Source organism: Colobus angolensis, unplaced genomic scaffold (assembly GCF_000951035.1).
Source record: "Colobus angolensis palliatus isolate OR3802 unplaced genomic scaffold, Cang.pa_1.0 Scaffold108, whole genome shotgun sequence".
In the NCBI taxonomy this organism is placed as follows: domain Eukaryota; kingdom Metazoa; phylum Chordata; class Mammalia; order Primates; family Cercopithecidae; genus Colobus; species Colobus angolensis.
In genome coordinates, this window is record NW_012111808.1 from 2,959,793 (window position 1) to 2,982,412 (window position 22,620).

The 22,620-nt window shown below is 38.3% G+C and overlaps 1 protein-coding gene across 1 annotated transcript in view; it reads right to left on the minus strand.

Moving 5' to 3' along the window:
* TCF4 (transcription factor 4) overlaps positions 1-15,957 on the minus strand; it is a 428,077-nt gene extending 412,120 nt beyond the window's left edge. The window contains exons 1-2 of the mRNA XM_011949109.1: positions 15,640-15,957; positions 11,590-11,680 (exon numbers count right to left, since the gene is read on the minus strand). Of these exons, the coding sequence (XP_011804499.1) occupies positions 11,590-11,680; positions 15,640-15,942 (394 nt within the window). The 5' untranslated portion in view covers positions 15,943-15,957. The remainder of the gene's footprint in view (positions 1-11,589; positions 11,681-15,639) is intronic.
* Positions 15,958-22,620: the final 6,663 nt, after the last annotated feature.

Genomic DNA, 22,620 nt, shown 5'->3' on the forward strand with positions numbered 1-22,620 from the left:
CTAATTACATTTTTTTTTTTTTTTTTTTTTTAGAAACAGTCTTGCCATGTTGCCCAGGCTGGTCTCAGACTCATGAGCTCAGGTTATCCTCCTGCCTCAACTTCCCAAAGTACTGGGTTTACAGGTATGAGTTGTCTTACCTGACCTCTATTCTTTATTGTGTTTAATTCTGGTCTAATCTTTAAGGTTTTCTTCCTTCTGCTAACTTTGGGTTTAGTTTGTTCTTTTTTTCTTGTAATGTCTTTGTCTGGCTTTGGTATCAGAGCAGTGCTGGATTCATGGAATGTGATGAAGGTTATTCCTTCCTATAGAATTTAAATGTTTTATAGAATTCACTAGCAAAACTATCTGGACCTGTGGTCCTGTGGTTTTGGGTTTTTTGTTTTGGGTTGTTTTATGTTTGTTTGTTTGTTTTGGTGGTGAGGTTAGGGAGGTTTTAAAGTACAAATTCTCTATCTTTAATATGTACAGGGATATTCAGATCATCTTATCTATTTCTTCTTAGGAAGCATTGGTCATTTGTAACTTTTGAGAAATCCTAACCCATTTCCTCTAACTTGCCAAAATTATTGGCATAAAACTGCTAATAATATTAGCTTATTTTCCTTTTGATATTTGTGGAATATGTAGTGCTGTCATCCTCTTATTCCTAATACTGGTAATTTGTGCCTTTTATTCTTTCTTTGTATGCTCTATTTTGGATAGTTTCTATTGCAGTACATTCAAGATCATAAATCTTTTCTCTTTTCTTTTACAATGCCTAATCTACCATTAATTTCAGACATTGTTGTTTTCAGCTCTAGTAGTTTGATTTGGTTCTTTGAAAATATATACATATCCCTTCTATGTCTTTGTCTAACTTTTAGAAGAAATGGGATATAGCTTTAAAAAAGTGTTTTAATGTCTTTGTATTATAATTCTATCATCTGTGTCACTTCTGAATCAGTTCCAATTACTTAATTTTTTTTGTTCCTATTTATTTGTTATATTTTCTTGCTTTTTGACATACCTAGTCATGTTTGTTCCAATTTCAGGCATCTTGAATTTTACTTAGCTGGGTGCTGGATGTTTTTGTATACCTATAGACCTTCGTAAGCTTTTGTCCTTCCCTGGGGTATGGTTACATCATTTGGAAACAGTTTGATCCTGGAGGACTCATATGGTTAGGCTTCGTGTCCCCACCCGAATCTCATCTTGAATTGTAATTCCCATAATCCCCACGTGCCAAGGGAGAGACCAGGTGAAAGCGATTGAACTGTGGGGTGGTTTCCTCCATGCTGTTCTCGTGACAGTGAGTTCTCATGAGATCTAATCACTTTATAAATGTTTGGTAGTTCTTCCTGCATGAATTCTTCTTCCTGCCACCTTGTGACGAAGGTGCTTTGCTTCCTCTTCACCTTCCACCATGATTGTAAGGTTCCTGAGGCCTCACCAGCCATGCTGAACTGTGAGTCAATTAAACCTCTTTCCTTTATAAGTCACCCAATCTCGGGCAGTTCTTTATAGCAGTGTGAAATTCTCTAATACAGGGACTTAACTTTTAAAATTTGTTAAGTGGGACCAAATCTGTGCTTAATTGAGAGCTAATATTTCTGACTAACAATGCAAGACCCTTATTAATACTCTGCCCATTATCCTCTAAATTATGAGGTTTCTTTAGACTGGCTGGTGGTTATAGACACTATTTCTGGTCTTGTGAGAGTACTGACTAATGTTCCTTCTAATCCTTTCAAATGGTTCATTCCTGGGCCATAGGTTGTTTCATTACATGTGCTTCTCAGTACTTTGCTAAATATTCAAGAGTGTCCTACTGTAGTTCTCTGTAGTACTTTTGGTCTGATTCTCTGTTCTGTGAATTCATGTGGCTTTGGTCTTCCCGATTTTCAATAACTCTGTCTCAACTCAGAGAGCCTACTGAGTTCTGCTTAGGTTTTACCTTCCTGCACTGCAGACCTGAAACTCTGTTAAGCTATTAGGCTGGGCAATCATAGGACTCACCTTGCTTGTTTCTTATCTTTTAATGATCAGTAGTCTTTGTTGTCCATTGCCCAGCAAAGTGAAACTATGATCTCATATGTTTTGTCCAGTTTTTTGTTTGTTTGTTTGTTTTTTGTTGTTGTTCTTATAGGTGGTTGGGTAAATCCAGCCCATACCCTTCCATCTTGGTTGGGAACAGGGGTTCTCCTTCCTTCTTGCAACAAACATCTATGTACCAAACAATGTGATTTTCCTTAGAACATTATAATATCACTTTTGCAGTGGTTGAAAGAAAAATATTATTGTTGATAGAGTGGGCCAATAGTATGCACAATCAGCTATTGTGATCTGGTAGTAATACCAAAAATGCTTTTAAAAATAAAGAAATCAGAGCTTAGTTATCTATAATGTTGATTCTAAAAGGTTATGACTCTTCATGGAACATAACCCAGGCTCCATCTTACATTTCTTCATATACTAGCTGTGGGACAGTGTGTTACACTAGCTGTGGGACACAGGTCTCCAGGCCTTCATTTTTTCATCTAGAAAATGGGGATAATTATAGCAACTCCTCATAGGGTTCATAGGAATAAATGAAATAGCATCTGCAGTACTATTAGATTCAGGCCTAAAGCAGAGTAAGTGCTCAAAAAGATTAGAAAATATTTAACATATCGTTTTCTTTTTAAGTAATAAAAAGTTACCTTCTTTAAACTTATGGGGTACTGCCTGGTATATGGGGTACTGCCTGATACACACACACACACACACACACATACACACACATATATATATATATATACTATTATTGAATGTCCAAAATGGTCTACATTCACTTTATCTTTAGCCCTCACCCTTCAAGATTACATACACACACACACACACGCACACGCACACACCCTCTTCTTTTCTTTTATGTAGACTTGAGAGTAACTGTGGCTGGGCGTGGTAGACCACGCCTGTAATCCCAGCACTTTGGGAGGCCAAGGTGGGCAGATCAGGATGTCAGGAGATCGAGACCATCCTGGCCAACATGGTGAAACCCTGTCTCTACTAAAATATAAAAAATTAGCTGGGTGTGGTGGTGCATGCCTGTGGTCCCAGCTACTCTGGAGGCTGAGGCAGGAGAATTGCTTGAACCCAAGAGGCAGAGGCTGCAGTGAGCTGAGATCACACCACTGCACTCCAGCCTGGCAACAGAGCGAGACTCAATTAAAAAAAAAAAAAAAAGAGTAACTGCCTTGTTTAGTTTATCATAATAGTGATATTTTAGTTGTAGGCATCCACTTTCAGAGTTGGACATGCACTTAGTCACCATCTTATCTAATTACTGCTTTGAATGAAATTGCAATTTGGAGAAAGCAAGTGACCCGCCCAAAGTCATAGAGTTGGTTGCTGATGAAAGTGTGTCTCCAAATTTTCCATCCAAGTGCTCTTTCCACAAAACAGTGTTACCTCTCTTTCTCATTCTCTAGGCCTCTTTCAGTTCTGGCAAATACTTTGATTGACCAATAGGAATTTCACAGAATATTATACATGAATTTCTACGAGAGTTCTGTATCAGATTTAAAAACTTATTTCTCCTGTATGTGTGTGTGAGTGTGTGTGTGTGTTGTGGAGATGGTGGGAGTGGGAGAAATGGGAAAATCTAACCAGATGCAATGTGAACCAAATTAGTTGTTACAAAAGAAGTCCATAGACTGGCAAACATAAAAGATCCCCGAGTCCATCTCACTCATTTTATAGCTAATAAAATTGTGAATTTGGAAATTTAAGTGACTTGTCTTAGTTTGGAAGTTGAGAAGTTTTCAACTTCTCTTACTTTAGAAGTTTAGATCACCACGTAACTTTAAATATTAACACTATTAGTTATTGACACTTTTTTCCCCTTTACATTTAACATACATCAAGAACAACAAAAATAGTTCTTAAGCTTAAGCTTTGTGATCATAGTATCTACAGAAATAATAAACAGAAAATGTATCTAGAATTACATTTTGGCTTTAGGATATGTTTGTAAATAAGACACATTTTTTAAACTTTATATATGTTTTTACAACATTCAAATCATCTTGCAATAGAAGTATGAATTTTATTACATCACAAATGAATACGATGTGAATGCAAAATTGGATGCTGTTTAATCTTAGTCTGGTTTTTAGAATAATTATGTGACTGAAATTCCATGAATAATGATAATTTGTTTGGTAGTGGATCGATTATTTTTTTTGAAAATGAATCCATCATTTTCTTTACGGCGCCTGATTCTTGGATCCTTGGGTATAAATTTTTGGTACAGCACATGGGGATTTAGCTATGTGAGTCCCATTAATGTGAATAGGAGTTTTGCAACTAGCTCCATGAGCTGAGCAGTTGCTTTTTAATGTTATTTTAATATTTAATGGTTATTGCAGGGCTGTCAAGCTGGGACTGTTTCAATGAGAGAGATTTCCAGAACTTACGAGAGAGATTTTAAACATCTATTCAGAGCATATTGCAATATCCTTTATTAGAAGAGGAAAATTCTTTAGAGAGAAACTTCCCAATTCAAAAGAGTATCTCTTTAATTGTGGCAAATTTGAGACTGAGGTAATACCTTTCTTATTTTTATTAGAATTATCCAAAGAATTTATTAAATTGCTTTCATCAGGTAAGTTAGATATTAATTTTGTGAAGTTTTAGTATTAGAGTGAGGAATAAAGGTGTTTTTATATTTGTGTTTTGTTAATGGTCATTGTTTTCATCATTAATTTTATACAATTTTTTAAGTTAATTGGTACTCTTGGTTTTTCTTAAAATTCTGTAGGCAGAATTTTCACAGATTATTGTATTTGAAGAGACCTCCATGAAGAATCAGCAGTTTTTATTACAAGGTAGATTATTTAATCATTTCAGAGAAAGGTCTCATTATAATAAGGAACACAAGGCTGCCTTCCTCTCACTGGGCATCTCCCTAAATGCCTGGTGGCCCTCAGGAAGTCAGTGCATGGTTAAGTATTCTGGAAGAGTGGGAACATCTGGGCTTCAGTCCTTAAAAAAACATACCACATATTATTTTGATCAGTTCTAATAAACATGACTTCTTATATCTGAGGTAGCCCAAGAAATCAGTCAGGGTCACCAGGGAGAAGTTGTGGAAAGACCCAGATCAAAAAAAAAAAAAAAAATACCCATATGTATCCATCACTTATCCCTTTTCTCTCCTGAAGCTCAAACTTTCCTCCTCTTCTTTGACTCCACTTGTCCACCTGTGCAAGTTTCTACATTCTGAAAACAAACCAACCAACTCTTTCTCCAGGCAGCTCTCCCTCTACCTATGTTCTTACCTTCCTTTCATTTACTACCTGACTCCTTGAGATAGCCTCTAAAACGCACTTTGTCCCTATGTCAGGTATACTAGGTATCAATCATACCATTTTGGCATTTATCTTTTTAAGTATCTCTCTGCAACATGCCACAAACTCTTCAGTGTCAAATGCCTGACCCTTCCTCATCCTAGTACCAGTCCTCACTCAATAATGTCTTGGAATGACTTCTATAAAAATAACTGACTTTTTTTTGGTACAAAGTACTACAGATTGTTCCTAGAAATTATGACCACAGAGATAAATATTTTCTTAAAAATCATGGCTTTTTATATTCAAAGTCTGATATTTTGGAGAATAAAGTATTGTTTTTTGAAAGTTGAAGGAATTTTCATAATAGTTTGGAGTATCAATTATTAAAAATCTTATACAAATATTTCATAATCTAAATACAGTTATACAAATGTTAATCTTCATTAATGTTTATTGTTGCTGCTCAAGGTACAACTGTTTTTTATTATTATTATTTTTGAGATGGGGTCTTGCTTTATCACCCAGGCCGGAGTACGGTGGCGTGATTTTGGCTCACTGCAACCTCTGCCTCCCGGGTTCAAGTGATTCTCCTGCCTCAGCCTCCCGAGTAGCTGGGACTACAGGTGCACACCACCATGCCCGGCTAATTTTTGTATTTTTAGTAGAGATGGGGTTTCATCATGTTGGCCAGGATGGTCTTGATCTCATGACCTTGTGATCCACCCGCCTCAACCTCCCAAAGTGCTGGGATTACAGGCGTGAGCCACAGCGCCCAGCCAAGCTACAACTCTTAAAAGTACCACTGCTGTAAGTATTGCTATAAAACTGTTTTTAAAAGAAAGTTGTCTCACCATTGAGAGAATTTTAGTCCCAGTAATGTAAATTTATTTTACCTCCCGAAGAATGTATTTTATGGTATATTTTTGTAAATATTTTGTCGATGATATGAACTCTTTTGTTTTTGTTATCATTGTTTTTGCAGTAAAATTCAAATTTTCCTTGAACTCTATATTCCTATGATTTTTTAAAAATAGAAGAAAGGAAGTATTTTTTATTTCTTTTATTTGATACATCCATCCAAATATGATTTCTCGTTCCACCTTCATAAGATGTGTTTCCACTGAATGTAATCCTGGAGATAGATTCAGGCAAGAGGACTGGCAGCCTTCCATAGTAGACTATTTTATGACAGAGAATAGTATTTCCGTCCCTTTCCTATTAATTTCTATCAAAAGCCTGCTTTACTTTCTTGTTTCCCAGTGGAACTATTTCTATTTGATTTCAATTAAAAATGAAATGTCAGCATTTCTGGATGTGTTGTACTATTTTACGGTGCACACTATTCCAACTCATTAGGGAGAAGGCAGCATATTTGGAGGAAGCCCAGTTGGGATGGAAAAATTGATGTCTGTTTCACATTTTCATTAGAAATAGACATCAAAATGTATTTTATCACAACCTCTACTTAAAGGAAGAATCTTTGGCAATCGGTTTTCCAACTCCCATATAATTCACTCTCTTGAATTTACCTGGAGGTTTCCTTTATTAGATCATATTTTCCTTATTCCCCAGCTAAATTTATCTAGAAAAAATCTCGCCTTCATTTCTTGTCTGTGACTACTACATCCTGCTGAAAAAAAGTTCCTAGAGGTTGGTGAAGTAGTTAGGGTTGTTAACAAGTTGAGGACATCACAGGTGGAATTTCATATACATTTGGTGTTCCAGGAGCAAACTTCCATGCTTCAAGTTTTGACAATCTGAGATTTGACATATACAAATTCAAATGTGTATGAAAATTCAGGAAAGTTAGCATCACTCTGTTTCTTCTTAAAGAAGTGGGCATATGTAGGTAGTTAAGGAAATGCTTTGGTAGTGATGACAGCTTGACCAGGAGTGTAAAATTCACGACAACAGGATCACTTCTAAAAATTTCAACAAGCTATCTCTAATATTTCCTGAAGTACCAGCATCCATCTGGAAAATGAAATATCTTTCCATTTAAAGGCAAATAATATATTTTTTTCCAGTTTTCTTTTTGTAAGAGGAAAATGATAAAGGAATGTGCTTTCTGAGTGTATCATATTTGACAGTACAGAGCACATAAACTGGGAGAAGCACAAGTTGTGTAGCCAAATTTCACAGAAAATTAAAATCACTAAACACTGAAGTAATCTGGCACCAGCTTCTGTATATGGACAAAAGCTTGAACAAAAAATATACTGACCCTTTCTTTGATGCCAATGTTCAGCTAATCGATGTGATTACAGTGTGAAGGCTTGAGGTGCTGGGTGAATGATAACTGTTGCTGTTCAACTTTTGCAGCCCTGCCTCACATTGAGTCAGAGATTTTTTTGCTCAAAATGAGTGGTTCTAGTTTGGTAAATCCAATGACTCCCTTTTCACAGTTCTTTGCAGAGTGTACTGCTGCTAAAGACTGTGTTCGTTCTATGAACATGTCCAGAAGAATGTTTTTGTCAACAAACATAATGAGTATTGACTGAGTGCTAGATATTGTGTGGAGTGATAGAGAGAAAAGCCACAGAATTCCTGGGAACACAGGTTTTATGGTACAGTAGAAGAAACAGACAAGTATATACATACATGAAAAAGAGTCTCATAGATGTCCCAATAATGGTTTCTACAGGGTACAATGGCAGTTCAGGAAGAGAGTGGCCACGTGTATTCAGAAGAGTCAAGAAAGGCTTCATAGGCTGGGCATGGTGGCTCACACCTGTAATCTCAGCACTTTGGGAGGCCAAGGCGGGTAGATTACTTGAGGTCAGGAGTTCGAAACCAGCCTGCCCATCATGGTGAAACCCCCGTCTTTACTGAAAATACAAAAATTTGCTGGGTGTGGTGGAGGGTGCCTGTAATCCTAGCTACTTGGAAGGCTGAGGCAGGACAATTGCTTGAACCCAGGAGGTGGAAGTTGCAGTGAGCCGAGATCATGCCACTGCATTCCAGCCTGGGTGACAGGGTGAGATTCCATCTCAAAAACAAAACAAAACAACAAAAACAAACAAAGAACGGCTTCATAGAGGACATTCAAGCCACTAGTTTTTGCTGAGGGTCATTTCAAGGTTGATAACTACCTGGCTTCAGGACTTTGTGGTGATAGTGACCTTGACTTCCTCTCCTGCCCCATATTTTCAGAAGGAACACTAGCAAAACTTCTCTAGGAGCTGGATGACATCAAGAAGAAGGCTGAACTCTCATGTGTGCTTAAGAGAATTTGAGAGAGGCACTGCTTTCCTGGCATCTGGTTTGGCCACTAACATCAGAATGATGCATCTTCCAGTGAAAATCCTGCTGTTCTTATTTCTGTGTTCAAATTTCAGGCTGAATTTGACAGAATTTAATTCTTTTTAAAAAAACTTTTAAAAATGTTTTTTAATTGACGTACTACTAATTCTTTTTAATAATCTGTTTTTCACTAATATAGAGTTAACTTATTTTTAAATGTTGTGTTTAATGGGACTCCTCTCTTTCATTATACACAGAAAAGCCTTGGAAAAAATTAAAATACCAGATAATGTCCATTAGTGATGGTCACTGGAAAACACATTCTGTAGGCTTGATGTTACATAAAATAAGTATGATCATGACCTAGGTTGATGTGAAAAATATTTTTCTGGGCCAGCTTAACCAAAATTTCACACCCTTGAAACAAGCTTTAAAGTATTTAGATCAATTTCTACAAAAGGACCATTCTTTTGTACGTCTGTGTTTTGCAAAAACAATCATCTGGTTTAAGACAGCAATTTGTATGTATTTGAGGCTGACAAATGGACATCACTAGTTCTATGAAAAGAGTGCATATGTAGTAAAATGCCAGACTAGACAGAAACATGGAATAATCCTCTAGAAAAAATAGACATAAGTCGACAGACTTCAAAAGAATTGAGAACACAATTGTTGCTAAATGTTTCTTTATACATTTATAAATAAGTAGTAAATAATTTCATAAATGTACAAAGTTCCCATGTAATAAACATTGTATGCAACATAAAATTTACAATCTTACTATATTTTACATAAAAATCTTAAAAAAATAATATTTTTTGTGTGTGATATTTTCTCATTTCAGTGTGAAAAACTTTCATGATTTTATAAATGTCTGGAAAACTCATGACAAGACCTGTTGATATATTTGGTACGCTGACAAGAAGTCATAAGATCACTATCAATTGAGACACTCTTACTGTCAAGTGGAAATGTAAAATTCATACTAATATTTATAGCTCTCTGGCAAAGCATTGGCTATTATGCCTCCTGGATATACCAAATTAAAATATCTGAATGGTGATGACGAATGAAAGTTAACTAAATTTAGGGAGGTCTGCAGTGTAAATCATGCTGCAACAAGCCTAAAAACCTGGTGGCAAAGAATCATAAACATAATACCAGGAGATGTTTGAGAGCCTCTTCCTGAAAGTAAGGTATAAGATACTATGGTGCTTGGGTGCTAAAATACAACAAACTTATTTCATAAAAATGGCAAAGATGAGAAGATTGCTGAAACTCAGAACCTGGGTGAGTGAACATCTGTGTCCATCTGCTATAAAACTGGATGATTCTAACAGTTGGACAAGGTTGTGGAGCTATAGTATCGTGCTTGAAGCCAGCATAGAAACTGCAAAGCTGTTTTTCGTAGAAGTACAGAAAAGACCAACAAAGGCACAGGAGTGAAATCTATCTAAAAACTTTTATGTAAAATCTCTCTCTTAAACTAAAGTCAGGAACCATGCATAACTGAAATATAAGACTGAAGTCACTATTTTGGTTGCCATAATCTTAGACCACGGGGCTTTTGTAAAACAAATGATTTCTAAGTGCTTAAGGTCAAAGTGGGAATAAAAAAAGGCATTTTATCAAACGTATTCAAAGGGAGAAATATCCTCCAAGATGAATGTCATGTCCTTGGCTCATGTATCATCCATAGGGAATTCTTTGGGGCCTTTCTAAGATTTCACTGTGTGCTTACCACATCTGTGTAATTTAAAGCATTTTGAGCGCCATCTGAAGACATTTGTGTCTTCAGCTAAAGTAAAGCAAAAGTTTGTTTTTTAAAAATTACTATATCATTAATTTAAAATATAAAGGGCTGGAAATAATGAACTAACATCTCTGAAATTTTACATAGAATAATAATGTGTTAGATAATTATAACATTTAATTACTTGAGAAGAGCGTGCTTTCAAAGTTGTATACTACTTAGGGACATTATTGAATTCACAAAATTTTACTACATTAACTATAATGGCACTAAGTTCTTAATCATTATCATGAGTAATAAAAATGTGTTGGTTGCATGCTATTTCAGTGACACTGTGCTAGACACTGGGAATTCGAAAACAACATAGAGGCCCTGGACCTTAATCAATAATATGCTGAGACTACCAGGCCCATGGCAGAAAAGTAAGGAAATAAGTCAGATGAATTACAAGTGTCAGAAGCCCACTGAAAGGGATAATCATTATAGGCTGATTTCTGCAAAGCTTGTTGAAATTCAATCAACATTCAATATGGCTCATTTATTCATTCTAGAAAGAGCTATTACATGTTTATTGTGTGGCAGAAATTCTTGCTAGGATGCTTGCATAGGATGCTATGCCTCTTTTCTTTTGGAGTTTATAGCCCCAAAGAGGAGGCTTTACCAAATAATCCATGACACATTGTGTAAAAGAAATCTATCCAAGACCATGAGACCATATAGATAGAGTGCTGACCTAGTCTGAGGGCAAGGAAGGCTTCTTGGAGGAATGTGACTTGTTTTCTATAGGATGAGTGATGATTAAATGGGCAGAGTTGGGAAGAGGACTGATGCAGACAGGGAGCATCAGCACATACAAAGGCTTTGTCCTATTTGAAAATAGCAAAGGAGGCCAGAATGGCCAGAAAACACAGAAAAGAAGGAGCACAATGCAAGATGGCACTGGGTCAGTACATACAATGCCTTGTTGGACATATGCAACATGTTTATGTTTATTGTAAGAGCAATGGGAAGGGACTTAAATGAGAAACAATGTTCTTTTTTTTTTTTAGAGATAGAATGTCAATCTGTCACCCAGGTTGCTGTGCAGTGGCATGATCTTGGCTCACTGCATCCTTTGCCTCCCGGGTTCAAGTGATTCTCCAGCCTCAGCCTCTCGAGTAGTTGGGACTACAGGCACACGCCACCACACCCAGCTAATTTTTATATTTTTAGTAGAGACAGGATTTCATCATGTTGGCCAGGCTGTCTCGAACACCTGACCTCAGGTGATCCACCTACCTCGGCCTCCCAAAGTGCTGAGATTGCAGGCGTGAGCCACCATGCCCATCCAAGAGATAATGTTCTTAGATTGGTGTTTAGAAAACATTCGCTGCAGGGTGGAGAAAAGATGGTGGACTTGTTAGAATGAAGGCAGGTAGACAAGTTAGAAGATGGTACTAGTAGTCTGGGGAAGAAATGATAATGTTTTGGGTTAGGGTAATACACCATGGAGATGAAGAGAAGTGGACAGAAACTCTTGAGAAATGACTAAGCTGGTGGAGGGAATCACTTCTATCTGCTGCAAATACATAGACATGCTTAAAATATATAGCTGAGCTGGAAAGCAAAAGGGAAATTGACACGTGTCAAAAACAAAGCCATTGTTGCAAGTTGAAGATTCAATCTATTGAGTTCTGAGAGTAGACGAGTGCCTTAGGAATGACATTTAATGCCTGTCTTGGTAGTGGAATTCATTCTGGTAGCAGCAGTTATTTTGATTTGCTGTTGTTCCAAAACTTGCATAACCAACCTCATTGTGTCCCTCAGAAACACTAGTACCAACAAACCAGCAGACTCTGCTCAAAGGTATTAATTTCAATTCTGCAGGGCCCTTCCTCCAAGTTTCTAAATGTTAGTAATTCTAACATCATCCTTTTATTCCCTTAACCCTAGTGGGGTAGCATCCTTCTGCAGTTCCTTCCATGCCTCAATGCCCTCTTTTTGCCCTTTACCTGATTAATAGTTCTTTAGGTTAATTTTTGTCCATTAAAATAACCGGAATGTCTGACTGGACCCCAACTGTTATAAAGGGAATAGTGACAACAATCAAAAGGCAATATTTAGGGAGACAATGGAGTTTTTTGAGAGTTGAAGAGCTATATGTCTTCAGATTGTAAAGATCACACCAAGTCTTAGGATGAATAAAAGCAAACCCAGGTTTAGGCTCAAGGTTATTCAGAAAACATCAAAGGCTATCAGATGGAAAGATAGATTACCTTCAAAGAATGACGCTCTTACACAAGACTTCTCATGATCAGCAGATGCTTGAGACAATGAAACAGCATCTCTATAGTACTGCTGGAGGGTAACATCCTGATTTAAAAACTACGTATTAGTTAATTTGACTGAAATTGATAATGGGTTGAATATAGGGTGTGAAGGACAAAGAAGTATCACAGATGGCCAGAGTTGTAGTTTATGGATTAAGCTCATTATGCCATTAACTGGGATAGGGAATATTGGAGGAAGATCCTGTCTGAGGGAAAGAGACCAAAGTCTCACACATGTTGGGTTTTAGATGCCTTTGAGATCTCTAGGAACAGACGTGGAATAGGTTGTTATATATGAAGGTATGAGGTCATAGGAGAGGTCCAGGCTCTGGTTGTATATTTGAGTCTTTGGTCAGTGGATGGTAAATGAAGAGTTTCTTATGTATTAGTTATCAATTGCTGTGTAAGAAATTAAAATTAACCTGAAGCTAAGTGGCTTAGAACAACATTAAGTATTTATTATCCTCAGTTTCTGTGGGTCAGGTATTTGGAATGTGGCTTATCCAGATAGTTCTGGCTTAAGGTCTGTTCTGAGGCTTGAGCCAAGATGTAGACTGGGCTTACAAGTCAGCAAGTTCCTCTAAAGGACTGACCAAGCCTGCAGTATCAGCTTCTAAGGTGGCTCCCACATGCCTGGCAAGTTGGTGCTGGCTGTTGACAGCAGGCCTCAGCTCCTCTCCATGTGGGACTCCCCACAGTCTGCTTGAGTGTCTTTATGATATGGGGGTTGGCTTCTTCCAGAATTAGTGATCTCAAAAGAGCAAAGTGGAAGCCACAGTGCCCTTTATGACCTAGTCTAAGAATTCACGCACTGACACCTCTGCCATGTCCTACTTGTTGCAAGCAAGTCACGAATTCCAGCCTATATTCAAGGGATGGGGGCTCCACCTTTTGAAGTTAGTTTTGTTGGAGGATTTGTGGATATATTTTAAACCCAGGATACCTGGGGAGATACTATAGAGTGAGTAAAGAAAGAGAGGCTAGAGCAGGGGTGGGCAAACTTTTTCTGTGAAGGGCCAGATAGCAAAATTTTTAAGCATTGCAGGCCATATGGTCTCTGTCACAACTATTCACCTCTGCTGTTGTAGCATACTTAATGACAATATTTAAATGAATAGATATGTCTGGGTTAAGCCCAAAGTAGGTCTGTAGGTTATAGTTTGTCAACCTTTGATATAGAGCATAGCCAGGAGAAACAGCCGTATACAAAGACTAAAAACCAAACCAAAACAAAAAAGGCACAAAACAACAACAGCAACAAAAATGTCCAGGTGCAGCAGGGAAGTTTAGGATCTGACAAAAAAACATAATACTATAATTTAGTCTGGGCGCGGTAGCTCACACCTGTAATCCCAGAACTTGGGGAGGCCGAGGCGGGCAGGTCACCTGAGGTCAGGAGTTCGAGACCAACCTGGCCAATATGATGAAATCCTGTCTCTATTAAAAATACAAAAATTAGCCACACGTGGTCAGGGGCCTGTAATCCCAGCTACTTGGGAGGCTGAGGCAGGAGAATGGCTTGAGCCCAGGAATTGGAGGTTGCAGTGAGCCAAGATTGTGCCACTGCACTCCAGCCTGGGGTGACAGAGTGAGACTCCATCTCAAAACAAAACAAAACAAGAAAAAAAAAACAAAAACTAGAATTTATACAAAACAGTTCTAGTAACAATTAATGTCTGTTTTTTTCACCTTTTATCTTTTACTAATACATAATATTTTACATATTTTTGTTGTTATTGTGGAAACTGAGGCTCATATTGTTTTAGAAACTTATCCAAGTTAGTAGTAGCCGATTGGAATTTAAAACCAAATCTGTCTGATTCAAAGTTTATATTCTTTCCATTTCAAAAAGAAAAAACGTCCTATCTAGTGTGGAGGAATACGTGCAAGCATGGTCAGAAAAATAGTTTGGGCCATACTGAAGGGCATTGGATACCAGGGGCTTTGCACTTTGGTGATGGGTTTTGAGCACTAAGTTGTAAGTCACATGATTGCAATTGTATCCTATATTAAACTGACAGTGGTGTATTGATGACTTTGTGATAGGGAGTAACAAAGTGAGGGATATTGAGCAAGAGGCTGATTCAATAATCCAGACAGGAAATTGTTACGATCTGAACTTGAAAGATGTTAATTACGTAGAAGTGATATTGTACAGAAAAGTCCAACTGAACGTTGGAAATAGATTGTTGAAGGAAGAACCAAAAATGATCCTGAAAATGGTAGCTACATTGATAAAGGAAGTCGTAAGGGGGTGCTGTTTTATGCAAAAATTATGAGTTCCTTTTTCGATATATTGAATTTGAGATACCAGCATGACATCCAAATGGAGATGTATTAGAGAAAAAACACATGAGAGTGGTTAGGGCTGGAGGTGTGGTTTTATAAATGTACATGCTGGCAGAGTTCTTGGAGAGAAAGAGGAACCATGGATTATGAATACTGAGAAGCAGCCAACTTTAGAATGTTGATGGGAAAGGAGACAGAGGAACAATGCAAAAGATTAGACAAGAGCCAACGCCTTGTACAGTCTCAACAAGAATCTCAAGAAGGCAGGGCCGTGCACAGTGGCTCACTCCTGTAATCCCAGCACTTTGGGAGGCTAAGGTGGACAGATCACTTGAAGTCAGGAATTCAAGACCAGCCCGACCAACATGGTGAAACCCCATCTCTACTAAAAATACAGAAATTAACCGGGCGTGGTGGCGCGTGCCTAGAGTCTCAGCTACTTGGGAGGCTGAGGCATGAGAATCCCTAGAACCCGGGAGGCAGAGGCTGCAGTGAGCCAAGATCATGCCATTGCACTCCAGCCTGGGAGACAGAGCAAGACCCTGTCTCCAAAAAAAAAAAAAAGAAAAGAAAAGAATCTCAAAATCTCAAGAGGGCAGACCAAGTGCTGTGGAGATGTCAGGGAGGGAGGTTGGAGAGCTAGAAACTACTGTTATGTTTGGCCATGGGAGATCATTTTTGGTTTTAGTTTCTACTAAGTTGCTAAAGTAGCCCAACTGCTGGTTCCTACCTCCAAGGGCCTCCTAAAGAAGCTAGAGTAGCAGTTCTCTACCCCGGCGCATGTTGCAATATCCTGAGAAGGTTTAAAAAATGATGCCTGGCTTTCAACCACAACCTCCAACTTCCAGTAATTTGTCAAAATGATGAAGATGAAGGGAAAGAGGAGAGGCACGTGTGGTATTTTCTCCAGCCTTTTAGAAAACATGGGGTTGTTCCTTTGGCCACATAAGTGCCAATCTACAAGGAAGCTGATACTGTAGACATCAAGAGAATGGGCACTGTTCAAAAAGGAATGCTGCACAAGTGTTACCATGGCAAAGCTGAAAGAGTCTACAGTGTAACCCAGCATGCTGTTGGCATTGTTGTAAACAAACAAGAGAAAGATTCTTGCCAAGAGAATTAATGTACATATTGAGCATATTAAGCACTCTAAGAGCTGAGAGAGCATCCTGAAATGTGAGAAGGAAAATGATCAGAAAAAGAAGGAAGCCAAAGAGAAAGGCATCTAGGTTCAACCAAAGGACCAGCCTGCTCTGCTCAGAGAAGCACATTTTCTGAGAACCAAAGAAAAGGAGCTCGAGCTGTTAGAATCTATTCCCCTTGAATTCATGGCATGATAGGTGCAAAATAAATAAATGAAGACCTTGGGATGGTTTAAAAAAAAAAAAGAAAAGAAAAAAATGATGTTTCAGTCTCATCCTAAGAACTTCTAAATTAATTGGTCTAGGAGTGTGGCTTGGGCATTGGGATTTTTAAAAATCTCCCAAATAATTCTAACACACAGCCAAGATTGAGACTCATGGCCTAGAGGAAAAATACCAAATTATGGAGAAAACTGTGGGAAGTTACTGGGGTAATACTAGCTGTTTTGAAGTTGTGTGTGTGTGTGTGTGTGTGTGTGTGTGTGTGCGCGGGCACGCGCGCGCCCTTAGAGGGAGACATATCTGAGACCAGGGGCAGTGCAGCACTTCTGTGGGAAGTTAACATAGGAAGGGAATTTAGGAATTTTGCTCTTACTTCTCCCAACATTGCTTTGGGATGAATAATGCCCAATCTTCTACTTGAAGTGACTCTGATGCTTCAAACATGAGAGTAGGGCAGCATAAAAGTCTTGATCCTGTGAGATACTGAGAACAGGTGTAGATTCACTAACCTAGGATAACTTTTCTACCTCCTTTTTCCATCTTAAAATTTGCAGATCTGGGAATTTACAGCATTGGAATGTCTCTTTTTTTTTTTTTGATGGCGTCTCCCTCTCTTACCTGGTCTGGAGTGCAGTGGCACGATCTCAGCTCACTGCAACCTCCACCTCCTGGGTTCAAGCAATTCTACCTCAGCATCCTGAGAAGCTGGGATTCAGGTACGTGTCTGTAATCCCAGAGATGGGATTTCACCATGTTGGTCAGGCTGGTCTCAAACTCCTGACCTTGTGACCTGCCCGCCTTGGCCTCCCAAAGTGCTAAGATTACAGGTGTGAGCCACTGCACCTGGCCGGAATGTCTCTTAGTATAGTATCCCAAGAAGGCAAACAGTAAAATCTTGACCAGAGCTGTTCTGTGGAATGAGGGATGATGAACTTTGGTTTTCTGGGGCCTCCATCAGAAAACTTTCCACACTAAGTCCCATTCATCCCACCCGTACCCCTGTACTAAATACGCTGATGAGGGCTGAAATCTGGCTTCTCCCCATATACACTGCCTGATGCCCTCATGGGGAGATGAGTTCACAGTTCAAACTAACAGGTCTTATCAGAAGCACAACTATTTCAAAGGAAAAACAAACACTGGATTACATAGTTCATCAGAAGCAGCATTGTTAGAAAGACAAATGATTTAAAATTAGCCTAATAAAAATTCTAAGACATAAGTAAAAGAAACTACTAGTAATATGAAATAAGAATAAAAAACATACTCAAGCAGCTATATTAGGTAAAAAGCATGATAGCTGAAATAAAACTGTAATGAGATAAATGGCAGAATGAATACAACTGAAAAATGGAATTAGAATGGGAAGAAAGAATTGAGGAAATTCTCAGAAGGACGAAGCAAAGCACAAACAAAGTACAAATTTTTTTTTAAAAAGCTACGAAGGAAAGAAATAATGGTTATAAGTTCTGGCTAATAAGAGTCCAGTAAAAGAGAGAGGTAATAATGAAGAGAAAACTTGGAAGGAATACATTTCCCACCATTTAAAATACAAGGAAGAAAGACTTCAAATTGAAAGAGCCTTAGAATAATAGATAAAGAAAACCTACAGGGAAATATATTTCAATTGAATAGCTTCAAAGGAAAAGAGAGTTATAAAAAAGCAGATTACATACAGAGGAACAGGATCAGACTGATACGATAGTTTTTGAAAAACAATTTAAGAAATAGTGATTTTTTTTTTTTTGCCAGGCACTGTGGCGCATGCCTGTAGTCCTAGCTACTCAGAAGGTTGAGGTAGGTGGATCACTTGAACCCGGAGAGGTCCAAGCCACAGTGAGCCATTGAGTTGTAATAGTGCCCCTGTACTTCAGCTGGGGCGATAGAGTGAGACCCTGTCTCAATGTTAAAAAATGGTGATAGTAAAAATATTTAAGAAAAGGCCGGGCGCGGTGGCTCACGCCTGTAATCCCAGCACTCTGGGAGGCCGAGGCGGGCGGATCACGAGGTCAGGAGATCGAGACCATCCTGTCTAACAAGGTGAAACCCGTCTCTACCAAAAATACAAAAAATTAGCCGGGCGTGGTGGGCCCCTGTAGTCCCAGCTACTCGGGAGGCTGAGGCAGGAAAATGGCGTGAACCCGGGAGGCGGAGCTTGCAGTGAGCTGAGATCGCGCCACTGCACTCCAGCCTGGGCGACAGAGCGAGACTCCATCTCAAAAAAAAAAAAAAAAAAAAATTAAGAAAAATAATTTAGACCTTGGAATTTTGTATCTAGCCAAACTGTCATTTAAATATGAGAGCTAGATAAGAATATAAGAATAGTCTCTCATATGTAAGACCTCAGAAGGATCCCCACTCAAAGAGCATTATAGAGCATTATCAAAAAGAGTTTTGGATAAAGCACTTAAGGAAGTGAAGAGAAAACTTCAGGAGAAGCTGCAATAAATATATGAAGTAAAAGTGATTTAATACTTTGGTAGCTTTTTGTTATCACTGCTATTGTCTTTAAAGCATTACTAAGATAGAAGAAAATAAAATATTATATCCATAATAATCTTAGAAAGTATGAAAATCTGGATAATGTCAACATAATGAGAGTTGAAGGGAAACTGAAGAATATGAAAATGTCATATAAACACTCAATTACAAAAACAATCCAGAGAATGGATTAAGAAGACACATAGATTATGGGAAATAAATTAAGTGGGCTGGGCATGGTGGCTCCTGCCTGTAGTTCCAGCACATTGGGAAGTTGGGGTGGGCAGATCGTTTGAGCTCAAGAGTTTGAGACCAGCCTGGGCAACATGGTGAAATCTCATCTCTACAAAAATTACAAAAATTAGCCAGGCCTGGTGGTATGTGCCTGTAGTCCCAGCTACTCCAGAGACTGAGGTGGGAGAATCGCTTGAGCATGGGAGGTCGAGGCTGCAATGAGCTGTGATCATGACATTGTACTCCAGCCTAGGTGACAGAGCAAAACCCTGTCTCAAAAATAAGTAGACAAACAATTAAATAAAGTGGATAGACATGTTCAAAAAATTTAAAATTGTAGTAAATTGAAATGGACAAAAATGTAAATAGTGACAGATCAGGGAAAAAGCATTTAAATTAGATAAAAATTAAATAGACTTAAAATTTTTTAAAAGAGCATTTTTAAGGGTAGGAATAGTGCAAATTAATAAAAATGACCTCAAAATACATAAAGCAAAGTTGAAAGAGGCACCCCAATCTTTATGCTGGTATGATGTCAGAGGAGGGTGAGTAGGGAGCCTCGGTCTTTATTTCTGTTGGACAGTAATGAGGCCTTTTTCCCTGGTGGTGCCAGTAGAGATCATGTAGGGAGGCTGAATTTCCACCTCAACCTGGCAGTAATGATGTGCCCATCCCTTCTCTACTAGGGTGATACTAAGGAGGCCTAGTAGAGAGTTAGGTCTTCCAGCACCACCCATTAGAAATGAGGGCCCCACCATGGTGTCAGTGGAGGACATCAGAGAATCTTCAGTGAGGCACCCCTACTCCTCCCTGCCAGGCAGGTATCAGTGGAGGCCTCATGGGGAGCTGAACTTCCCACCCTTCCCTAGCAGTAATAAGGAGCCATTATCCCTCAGGTATCAATGGACATTTAAGAGAAACTTAGACATCTACCCCCACCTGGCAGTAATACACACACACACACACACACACACACACACATTTGCTTGAGTGGTATGAGAAGAAGTTGGCAAAAAAAGAGGCTTAAATGCAATCCAGAGTCTCATAAAGTAAAATTGAAAATGACCGGGTTTCAAATTTTAAAACTGCTCATCAGATGAAGAACTAGGCAAATCGAATACTATTTTTTTTTAATTAAAGGACAATTGGCCAGGCACAGTGGCTCATGTCTGTAATCCCAGCACTTTGGGAGGCTGATGTGGGCAAATCATGTGATGTCACAAGTTCAAGACTGGCCTGGTCAACATGGTGAAACCCTGCCTCTAATAGAAAAATAAAAATTAGCTGGGCATGATGGCATGTGCCTGAAATCACAGCTACTTGGGAGACTGAGGGAGGAGAATCACTTGAACCCAGGAGATGGAGGTTGCAGTGAGCCAAGATTGTGCCACTACACTCTAGCCTGGGTGACAGAGCACAATTCTGTTCCCTCTAACGCCTGCCCCACCAAAAAAAGAGAAAAGGACAATCAACTGATGCAAACATCAAAATAACAAAGATCTTTGAATTATCTAACAAAATTCTAAAGCAGCCGTCTAAGAGTTTTAGAATGCTTCAGTGAGAAACTATGAGCTCACTTGAAACTAATAAAATAATAGCCTCGACAAATAAATAGAAGATGTAAAGACGAACCAAATGAAAATTCTAACATTGCAAAATGTAATAACTAAAATAAAAACTTAATGGATGGACTCAACACTAAAGTGGAGGAACAGAGAGGAATGAATCAGTGTACTGGGAGATGAAACAATAGTAATTATCCAATCAGAATAAAACAGAGAAAATAGTCTGGAAGAAAAGAAAGAAGAAAGGTGAACAAAGATGCAGGGATCTATGTAATTACAACAAAAGATCTAAGTGCATTTCATCAGAGTCTTGGAAAGAGAAGAAAGAGGATAGGGCTAAAAGGAACTTAGAGAAATGATGACTGAAAACTTACAGACTTGGCAAAAGACATACACCTCTGGATTTAAGAAGCTGAGCAAAGCCCAAACAAGATAACCGCCCCCCTCCCTAAAAAATGCACAACAAGAAACATTGTATTAGTTCGTTTTCACACTGCTGATAAAGACACGCCGGAGACTGGGCAATTTATAAAGAAAAAGAGGCTTAATGGACTCACAGTTCCATGTGGCTGGGGAGGCCTCACAATCATGGTGGATGGCGAAAGGCATGTCTCACATGGTGGCAGACAAGAGAGAATGAGAGTCAAGCAACAGGGAAAACCCTTATAAAAACATCAGATCTCATGAGACTTACTCACTACCAGGAGAACAGTATGGGGGAACCACCCCCTCCCACCAGGTCCCTCCCACAACATGTGGGAATTATGTGAGCTACAATTCAAGATGAGATTTGGGTGGGGACACAGCCAAACCATATCATACATTATAGTCAAACTTCTAAAAACTAGACAAAGAAAAAATCTGCAAAGCAGCAATAAAGAAAGGACAACTTAACTATAGGAGAAAACAGTTGGAATGACAGCCGATTTCTCATTAGAAACCATAGAAGCCATAAGGAAGTAGCACAACATACTTCAAATGTTGAAAGAAAACAGCTGTTAACCCTGAATACAATATTCAGTGAAAATATCCTCTAGGAATGAAGAGGAAATCAGATAAGGGAAAATGAAGATATTTACCCTAAAAGAATGACTAAAAGAAGTTCTACAGACTGAACGAAAATAATAAACCTTGGAACGTAGTAAGGGAGAAAAAACACAGTTAAGCGAAAACATGGGGTAAATAGACATTCCTTTTCTTGAGTTTTCTAAATTATGTTTGATAGCTGAAGCAAAAGTTGTAACAATGTCTGGTGTGGTTCTACATGTATATAGAGAAAGTATTTAAGACAATCATGTAAATGGGGAGAGTAAAAGGACTTAACCTGGTGAAGTAACAACAACACTAGATTGTGATGTTATAATGACATATAATGAAATGCCTAGAGCAACCACTAAAAAAGCTGTACAAAGAGCTATACTCAAAAACACTACAAATAAATGAAATGAAAAATTTTAAATGTCCCTGTAAGCCATAGAAAGGAAAAGAAAACAGAGAAATGAAAAACAGAAAGGACAAACAGAAAATAAAAAATAAAATGGCCGATTTAAGCCCTAACATATCAGTTACACTAAATGTGAATGGTCAAAACATATCAATTACAAGTCATAGATTTGCTTAGAATGAATGATAAAATTGATCCAACAATGAGCTCTCTGCATGAAACTCACTTTAAGTGTAGTGATATAGGAGGTTTGAAAGTAAAATAATGTAAAGTAATATATCAGGCAAATATTAATCAGGAGAACATAGGAGTTGGCTAGTTGGCTATGTTAGTATCAGATAAAACAGACACATGCAATTAAAATGAGCAGAAATAAAAAGGTAAATCCACCAAGAAGACATAGCAATCTTAAATGTGCATGCCTCAAACAACAGAGCTGAACAATATGTGATGCTGAAAAAGATGTAAAACAAAAACTGAAAGGAGAAATAGACAAAGCCAGCAAAAATTATAGTTGGAAACTTCAATACCTTCCTCTCAACAATTGATAGGACTAGACAAATGTCAAGTGTATAGAATAACTCAACAACAGCATCAACCAACAGGATCTAATCAATGTTTAC